A 9,503-nucleotide genomic window follows, 5' to 3' on the forward strand; every position below is an offset into this window, starting at 1 on the left:
AGCCACCCCATGTTGCTAGCCTCCTCCCACGCTGGAAGCTTAGAGCCCTCTTTGCCATCATCACCAATTAGTGTTTATTGAACGCTGCCTACAGGAGCACTTCCTGTGAGTCTGCAGGTAAAAACAGCCGGGCGCCCTGGCACCCTGATGGCAGGTCTGGGGTCCCTCCCACGTACTCTGCAGGGATGTGGCCTGGGACCTGGCAGAAACAGCTGCAGGTGGGCTTTATGGGGTTCCCTGTGTCTGTGGCATGGCTCTCGTTAGCTCCTCACCCACTTCTGGGCGGAAGGAGTCTGGGGGTCCTCCCCTCTCCTGTCTCTTTGTCACCTCTCCAGTCTCCCTGCTCCCCTGGCCCTGGGCCTCACCCGGCACTGGTACCAGGCCTCTGCTTCAGCTTTGCTGCGGCTGGCGATGTCGTCGTACTGTGCCTTGATCTCAGCGATGATGCCGTCCACGTCCAGCTCCCGGCTGTTGTCCATCTTCACAATGACTGAGGTCTCAGAGATCTGAGACCTGAGCAGGCAGGTCTCCTGGGGACAGGGACCAGGCAAGGAGCAGTGAGCTCTCACAGTGTCGGGGGCAGGGGAAGGAGCAGGCAGGTCTCTTGGGGACAGAGCCCAGGAGAGGAGCAGTGAGCTCTCTCAGCGTCCAGGGCAGGGGAAGGGGAGAACCCGTTCTGACCTTCCCAGAGCAGAGTACATAGAACTCTGCTATGGCTGTTCTGGGCTTCAGCCACCAACTGACTCTATGTCCCCACCTTCTAGCTGCCCAGAGCTTGGTGGAAACTTTCCCAGAGGGGCCTGTGAGCCACAGCCTGGACGATCCAATTTCTGGGAGTCTCGCTGCCTGACATCCGTCTCTCTAGTACAAACCTCTTCCCGTGCTTGCCCTGAAACGTACCCACTGTGCGGCCGCTCTCTTGCCCTCTTGCTCCCTTGGCTCTGGCCCTGACTAAGCACCCGAGGGCAGGGCTGTGGGTACCTCCTCATACAGGCCTTTCAGAAAGTCAATCTCCTGCACCAGCGCCTCTGCATTGGTCTCCAGGTCAGCCTTCATCAGGAAGGCTGTGTCCACGTCCTGCAGCAGAGCAGGGACAGAATGTGACCTGGCTGGGCCGCCTCCCAGGCTAGCTGGCTACAAGGGGAAGGCGTGGGGCCCACCTTTCCTCACGGACACCCACGGGCAGTGAAGGAGTGATGGAGCCAAGGTGGGAGGAGGGCCAGGGCCCCAGGCCTGGGCCTGGCTTCTCAAAGGGGGCAGAGGCTTAAATGAGCCTTGGCAGCAGCCTCTCAGAGTCCGCTCTGCAGAGCCTGGACCTGGAAAGGCCTGGCTGCCTGTCTGAGGAGCCCTCGTGGTTGTTGTCCTATCCGGGGGCTGTGGCAGAGCTTTTGCTTTGGTTTGGCATTGGCATCAGTCCTATCTCCAGCTGCCTGGGCAGGGGTGGACCTGACCTTCACCCAGCTCTGGCCCACATGCGTGGGGAAGTGGAGGCCAGGCCAATGGCTGGCCTTTTGCACGGGGACAAGGTGGAGGGAGAGGAGGCTAGCCTTCCTCATTGTCAGGGTCAGTGGGGCTGGCACAGGAGTCTGAGGGGTGAGAAACTCTTTTGCGGGTGGGTGGGCTGCAGACACGTTTGGTCTCAATTCAGGGCTAGGTGGCCTGGGGCCGGGGGGCCAGCTCAGGGGCTCTGCCTGTCTGAGCATCCTCCTTACCTTCTTCAAAGCAATAAACTCATTTTCGACACAGGGGCGTAAGGCGAGCTCCTCTTCATATCTGATGGAAAGGGCAGGAAAAAAACGCTTTAGTCGGGTTTATGGACTTTGGGAGAGATCTTGGCATCAGGCCTTTGGGGGCGACTGCCTGTCACCGAGTGAATGCCCTGGGGAGTCCCCAGATCCAGCCCTGTCTTGGCACCTCTAGCTCCTCCACCCACTTGAGATAGAACAGTAGTCCCATGGCTTCTCATAGCCACTTTTCAAGTTTACTCTTCTCCCCATTCCTCTGGAGCCTATGCCCATGATGAGTCCTCTGGGAAGTCCTCCTTAAGGCTAGCTTCATTCTGTCTTGCTGCTGAGGAGGTCCGCTTCACATAGTGGCCTCCCCTGGGAAGGTGGAAGAAGGCTGTGCTGCTGACACAGCTGTTTTTTCTGAGTCACTGAGTTCCTGGCTGACGCCGTGCATCCTCCTTGCTGGCAGGGTTCAGAGCCTGGCCTCTACCTGGGGTCCATTTGCAGAGGTGGCAATTACTCACTTTGCCAGACCCACAGAGACAGCCAGGCTATTTCCTCAAGCTCCTTGGGGCTCCTCAGCCCACTCACCACTCCCCTAAGGCACAGGGAATTGGTCAGGGGTTCAGTCTGATGAGCAACATCAATCTGTTAAAAGCTTCCCTGCTTCATTGCGCTCCTCTGTTTTTTTCCAGCCGAACTGCTGCAGCACTGGCCAGGGACTCTGGAGCCCACCCTGCTGGGTTTGAATCCTGGCTCTGTCCCCTGCAAGCTGTGGGCAAGTTGGGTAAGTGACTTGGCCTTTCTGCTTTGTCATGCACGGCTTCATCATCTGCAGAATGAGACTGACACTAGTCCTGCCTCACAGGGCTGCCGTGAGCTCACACATCACATGCATTCATACTTGCAAAGCACTAGGACAGTGCCTGGCACAGGGTCTGTACTGTGAAAGCGTTTGCTAGGATTCTTAAAATACCAGTTGGATCTCATCCTCTCCAATTGTCTCACTTTTAAAAGCCAAAGTCCCCTTCTTCAGCTGCAAACATGTCTTTTAATCTCACTTTGCTACTCAGTTCTCAAGAAAGGCATTGCCCCTGCTGCAAGGCCCGGCTCCACCCCTCCTGCAGCCCCGCTGCATCTCACCTGTCACAGTCTGCTGGAGCTGTCCCTCTCACTTGGCATGCTCTGCCTCTTTCTTGTCACCCATTTCTGTATTTTCCCCATTTCCAAGATGTACTCTGGACTCCCCTTTTATAAGAAGCCATTAGAATGAGCCATTATCCTCCAAGGCCCAGAACAAATGGCGCCTTCCTGGACTCCTGCTCTCTACCTTTCTTGGGAGTCCTCTCCCTTCTGCTCTGTTTGTGTGTAGGTGGAGGTGGTCTGTGGATTGGGAAAGAGCTAGCCTTTTATCTTTCCATAGCACCCACCTTCCTAGCACAGTGTCTGGCCTTGAGTAGGTATGTGGTTGACAGCTGCAGTCAGTGTCCCCATTGTGGCTCCACTCCACTGACCCACACACTTATGGCCTGTTGTTCTCAGCTCTGTGTATTTGCACTGTTTCTCTTCAATAGAAAGGTACCTGTTTCAACTTCTCTGCCTCCAATATGCACTCCCATAGGGCACGGGACTCTCATAGGACACTGGACTCCCATGGGACACTGGACTCTCTATAGGACACTGGACTCCCATAGGACACAGGACTCCCATAGGACACAGGACTCCCATAGGACACAGGACTCTCTATAGGACACAGGACTCCCATAGGACACAGGACTCTCTATAGGACACCAGACTCTCATAGGACACCGGACTACCATGAGACACTGGACTCCCATGAGACACTGGACTCCCATGAGACACTGGACACTCATGGGACACTGGACTCCCATGGGACACCAGGCTGTCATGGGACACTGGACTCTCATAGGACACTGGACTCCCATGGGCCACTGGGCCCAGGACCTGGTTAGACAATTTATCTGGGCCTCAGCCTCTTGCAAGCACTTAATTACCATATGCTTATCAACCACCTACTCCAAGCTGTGAATCAGACCCAGAGCCCGCCCTCAGGGGGAGCAGGTGTGGCAGAAGAGAAAACAGGAACCACAAAGAACTGGGAAGTGAGGCAGAAGGAGCTAGAACCTGATATGCAGAGAGGGGGTGGGAGGGCGGTACAGGAAGCTGGAGTTGCAGGTGAGAGGAAAGGTGGGCTGTGGGGTAGTTTGGACGAGGTGCAGAGAGATGCTGAGATGGGTGTGTCAGGCAGGAGCAGCAGGAGCAGAAGCCAGGAGGGAAGGGGCCTGGGGATCTGTCTGTGGAGCAGGAAGTAGTTCAGGATCTGCAAAGGCAGAACAGGCAGTTTCAGCAGAAACCTGGAGCTCCAGAAGCTGCAGGCGAAAGAGCTTGTTTTACACAGAGAGAGAGAGATCCTGAGGGCCTTATTTCAGCAAGGTAGCAGGGATGGAGACGGCAGTACGCAGTCTCAGAGCTCCCACGGTGTGCCAAGCGGGGCGCCCTGCTGACACGATCCCACCTAGCTGTTCTGCCACCCAATGAATTAAGTTTAGGCTTCCCATTTTATACATGGGGAACCGAGGCCCAGATCGTTTCTGTCCCTTGCCCCGGGTCTCCCAGTGAGTTGAAAGCCGCACGGACTTACTTTTTCTTGTAGCCCTCCAGGGCATCCTGGAGACTAGAGAGCTCCGACTCTAGCCTCACACGGTCCCCGGACACACAGTCCAACTGCCGCCGAAGGGCGCTGATGTAGCCCTCGAATATGGGCTCGATGTTGGTCTGGCAGCACCTCTGCTGCTGCATGAAGTTCCACTTGGTCTCCAGCAGCTTATTCTTCTGCTCCAGGAAACGGACCTGCAGCCAAGAATGGAATGTCACCAGGCAGCAGGTGTCCTGGGGACCATGACTTAGAGAGGGCAATGGGATGAGTTTGCGCCCTCTCTCCCAACACATTGCTACCAATGCACTGGAATTTGCAACAATCAGGGTGTCTGCGTAGACTGGCATCTCAGGGTGTGTGTCTCTGTGTTTCCCCTCCTGGGGCGGCTAGAGGACCCTTACCTTCCACTCAGAGGTTGCGTGTTGTAGTGGATAGAGTACTTCTGGAGGCCTGGGCAGGTCCTGTTCCAGCACTGCCTACCTGCCTCTCTCTATCCTCGTGACCTTGACCAAGACATCCTGTCCCTTCAACCCTCGCTTAGCTTCCCAAAGCTCTTACTTGGGACAGTGTATGGGAAGGCACTCTGTAAATTTCATATTAATGTCAGAAGATGTAGAGCTTGGGGGTTGAGGCTTTCTCTTATGACAGCCTAGGGACACTCGGAGAAAGGTCAGATCAAGGGACTCTAAGCTCTTTTCACCTACTGTGCTGCATCCTCATGGCTGTATCTGAAAAAAGTCCAGGTCACAGTAATGTGGACAGCTGCTGGCCACCTCCCCGCTTCTCACGAAGTGGAAGCTGAGATTAGGGGTTGAGTAAGTTGACTATGGCCACCTAGCTAGTCGCTGACAAAGGTAACATAGCCTCCACTCCTTGCTCTGGAATTTTCCGTATTGCGCATTGTCTCTCAAGAAAACTGCACAAGTAGCACTGCCCTACTTCTGGTCAGTGGCTGCATCCACAGGAGGTTCCCAGCCTTTCAGAAGGGGGGGTGATGTTGAAAATCTGGGCCCATGTTTTTGGAATGAGTTCATAGCCAGAACTTAGTAAGCTTTAGAAATAAAAGTGTAAGTTTGAGTAAACAAGTTCCTCTGTGAAGCACTTTTGAATATATTATCTCCTCGAATCTCCCAGCATCTGTCCTTGCCTTCCCCATTGGGCAGCATGGTCCAGAGGCCAGGAGGTGAATGGCTTGCACAGGGATTCAGGGTATAGGAGTGGAGTCAATGCCAGCGGCCAGGGCTCCTGACCTCTGGCCCTGGACTCTTGCCCCTAAACCTTGAGGCCACCAGAAATACCAGCTCAGATCTTGGAATAAATCCTGACCCCAAGAGCCTCCCTGGGGCGTGGGGATGGGCCCAGGGGCTGCTAAGAGATGGCAGACTGGTTCAGCACCTTCTGAAGGAGCGCCTTCCTCACCGCTTTTCAGTGGCTCTGGGGTTGACAGATGTGAGACATTTGTGGCTGTCACCTTGTACCTCTGGCTCTGACTGTCCACTTTCCTCTCACCCCAGACCTCAACTGATGGGAAGCTCTGGGGTCACAGTGCCCATCCTCACCTTCAGGCTCAAGAGTCGTGACCCAGCTCAGGCACACAGAAGGCAGTTCTACCACTAAAGCCTCATCAGGAAGGGCATTTCTCTGCCTCTCTGATCATCCCTTTCAGTATTGCTTTGGAAGTTCCTCTTACAGTCCGACCTCAGGCAACCTTGGTGATTGGTGATATTGTCAGATAATATTCAGAGAAAGATGATATATTTTTAAGAAGACAAGGAAACAGAAATGTTTAGTACAGAGTCTGGTCTAACTGGCTTTCAAAGGCTGGTGGCCGTGGAATGTGAGAGAGGCCACTGGATGAAGTGAGGCTTCCTCACTGTCGGTCTCCTCCTGGTTCCCTTGGACCAGAACAAGACCAGACCCCAGACCTGCCGTGGGTCTCCTCCTGCGGCCCTGGGCCGAGGACCCCTTACCTTGTTGATGAAGGATGCGAAGCGGTTATTGAGGCACTTGATCTGCTCCTTCTCATCCCTCTTCACCCTCTGCACGGTCGGGTCGATCTCCAGTGCCAGGGGGACCAGCAGGTTCTCATTGATGGTTACAGGGGTGATGCAGGCAGAAGGCCCACAGGTGGCCCCCAGTCGGTACCCAAAGCCAGGCAGGGTACCTCCACACCTGGAGGCTACCCGGGGCCTCCCGAAGCCCAAGTTGCACAGGCTCTGTGAGCTGAGGCAGCCTAGAGCTCGGAGGCGCCCACCACCCCCCGGCCGGCATGGCCCCTTGCTGGCTGCATAGTGGGTGACCATCCGTGGCATGACAGCCGAGTACGAGCTGAAACTCTGACTGCCACATCTGGAGCCCGGCTGGAAGGAATGGTAAGACATGGCAGGAGAGACAGGCAGAGAGACAGGGCCCTGGAGGAAAGAGCAGGGGGCAGGATGATCGAGTCATGGCTCAGTTTCCCCTCTTTTATCTGGTAGGGGGATGGAGGGCTGAGCTGGGTCAAACCTCACATCACCATTAAACCAGGTTTATGAGCTTGGGATATTGGTAGTGCTAAGTAGCAAGGTGGATAATTAAGGTAGTAAAGACCAAAGAGAAGGGGCCAATGGTCAGTGCTGTTGAGCCCTATAAAAATCCTATTTGTCCTCCTTCCTTGATTGTGGGGGTGATGAAAGGGGCCAACGAGATGGATATGTTCCATGTATCCAGTGGCTTTGCCTCAAGGAGAGGGAGAGTTAGGACTACGTCATTTCATAGGAGGGGAGGCATGCCGTGAATGATACACTCTGGCTTCCCTGGGATTAGAGGGCAAGCCCCATATGCTTAAGCATACTCTGGCTATTCCCCCAAGGCTGCTTCTAGGTTTTTTGCAGATCTTTCCAGCCCAAATGCCCTCTGTGGGCTCCTAGGAGAGTCAGGAAGTTCCCAGGGAGGAAGGCTTTTGGGGTGGGAGAAGCCTCACTACAGCAGGCCAGACCGTGACTGACCCTCCTGAGCCCTGGCTCAGTGACCCACTGTCGAATGGGGGTCTTGAAGGTAGACAGCCTCCAGGCATGGATGCTTCTCTCCAAGGCCCATCAGTCCACAAAGGCTGCAGGGAACTCAAGAGGAGAGACCTGGTGCTTGAGAAGGGCAGAGAAAGGGACACTCTCCCCAACACTTCTGGGGCCCCCAAAAGGCATGATTTTAGCTTCGGGTCTCAGCTTCCATGTGGCTGTTCCTTTCCCCTTGCGCCCAACCCAGCCTGAGTGTCCCTGAGGTCAGCAGAGCCAGCTTTGGCCTGAGGATGTCTCTGGGGAGAATTGCTGCCCTTGGGAATTGTCAGATTCCCAAGAAATCCCAGATGTGGGATTCAGGCTCTCTTTCCAGCAGCCAGGTCACAGACACAGATCTTTGGCAATGTCTAAAGTCCCCACCTCACTTTCCTTCTCCCCTCCAACAGTTTAACCAGTGAAACTCTTGCCATGGCCAACTGATCTTTACCTTCCACACCAAGACTTATTACCAGGTCAAAACCAAGCTAATAATAATAATACGCACTTATTGGGCATTTACTATGTGCTCGGAGCACCATGTACTCTTTACATCATGGTCTCATTAAATTCCCTGATCATACCATAAGGTAGCTACTGTGCCACAGACAGGAAAATGGGGAGCAGAGCGGTTAAGAGCAGTGTCCCCAAGTCACATGGCTTATGGCTGACTGATTAGCTGGGAGTCCGTCCTGTTCCTTCTGACTTTACCCTGCCATGCTGCTCCAGAGCAGGGAAGCCTAGGTTAGGATTTGGGAATCTGCTGCCCATGCACGCTCTGCTGTCCCTGTCCCTCAGCCTTCCAACCCATGGATTAGGAGACCTGAACACAAAGGTTTCCTGAGTCTCGGAAATTCTCAGTCTAATTGTGACATTTCACACTCCCTGTCCCCTTTTTTATAGTCCTGACTGTAGGACCCAGAGTAGTGCGGAGGGGAGGGGTTCAAGGCGAGACCACAGGCCACAATGGGAGGCAGAGGGTTGGGTGAGGGGGTCCAATTGCAGAGTGTCAGGGGAAGGAGATCATACTCTGCTCCGGGCTGAGTCCACCGGGGGAGGGGCCCAGGACAGTGTGAATGTTGATGGGGACACTCAGAGGCCCAACCAGAGAGCAGATTCCCACTAGAGGGGGTGAGGGAGACAGTGGGCAGAACTGGAGGGCAGGGGTCACTGCAGTAGTAGACACAGCAGAGCCTCTACACCGTGTCCAGGCCAGGGGATGGCCTCAGTGACCACGTTGGGCTCCTGGAGCCCAGGACCAGAGCTCAGGAGCAGAGGGCAGGGTGGTTCCTTGGATTCACTGTGGGTAGAAGGTCACTTGATGAGGTCATTCCTACTGCACTCCCTCCTGTGAGTTGAGACCAAGCCAGATCAGTCACTGTTCTATTTGTTGGATTAATATGCTTAAATTCTAAATATAGGTCTTTACATTTAATCTGTTTAATAGCCTCTTGTTATTTGTGTTAGTTTGAGGTCCTGCCAGCACTAGCTGAAAAATCAGGCATGGGCACCCATGATTGTTTGAATAGTCTTTTCTCCTCACCGGGATCTTCTGGGACCAGCCCTGAGGATGAGGGGTCACCTGTAGGTTAATCTCCGCAATTTCTATGGAGATTAAGCCAGAGTGAGGAGAACATTGTTGGGCTCCTTAATGACATGGAATGAGCCCCTTTTGAGTTCTCTTGACTTCACAGGGAAGAAGGGCACAAGAAGAGAGGGGCCTCCATAGAGCCCCCAAGGGGGTCTTCCTGACATCCCTGCCCCCGCCGGTTTGTCTTTGACCCACCAGGCCCTCATGAGTGATGCTCCCAGCTTCCACCTTTCTACCCACCCAAAAAGTGTGCCCCCCACCTTTCTACCATCCCAAGACATTGACTCACAGATGCTCATGGCTCTGACACCTTCTTCAGAGAGGCTGTGACCGCTGAGAGGTTGAGGGGCCCTGGGTTCTTTGTATTTAAAGTTATCAACACAGAGCCCCAACGTGTGCTTGGCAAGCCCTCCCCTCCTCTCTTTAGCCTTGGGAAACTCATGTGCACCTGTGAAGGAAATCCGGGAGAGAGATCA

General features: G+C 54.4%; 1 protein-coding gene across 3 annotated transcripts in view; it reads right to left on the reverse strand.

Moving 5' to 3' along the window:
• Positions 1-6,865, reverse strand: part of KRT82 (keratin 82) — a 28,277-nt gene extending 21,412 nt beyond the window's left edge. The window contains exons 1-5 of one of the 3 annotated variants that reach the window (XR_005195931.1): positions 6,375-6,827; positions 4,390-4,598; positions 1,713-1,773; positions 982-1,077; positions 366-530 (exon numbers count right to left, since the gene is read on the reverse strand). Coding sequence is in view for 2 of the 3 variants with exons in the window: in XM_017501730.2 (XP_017357219.1) it covers positions 366-530; positions 982-1,077; positions 1,713-1,773; positions 4,390-4,598; positions 6,375-6,785 (942 nt within the window). In the remaining variant the exon portion in view is untranslated. Of the gene's footprint in view, positions 1-365; positions 531-981; positions 1,078-1,712; positions 1,774-4,389; positions 4,599-6,374 lie in introns of all 3 variants that reach the window. The other 2 variants (XM_017501730.2, XM_037728969.1) reach the window with 2 other exon arrangements.
• Positions 6,866-9,503: the final 2,638 nt, after the last annotated feature.

The sequence above is a fragment of the Cebus imitator genome, unplaced genomic scaffold (genome assembly GCF_001604975.1).
Source record: "Cebus imitator isolate Cc_AM_T3 unplaced genomic scaffold, Cebus_imitator-1.0 Scaffold285, whole genome shotgun sequence".
Lineage (NCBI taxonomy): Eukaryota > Metazoa > Chordata > Mammalia > Primates > Cebidae > Cebus > Cebus imitator.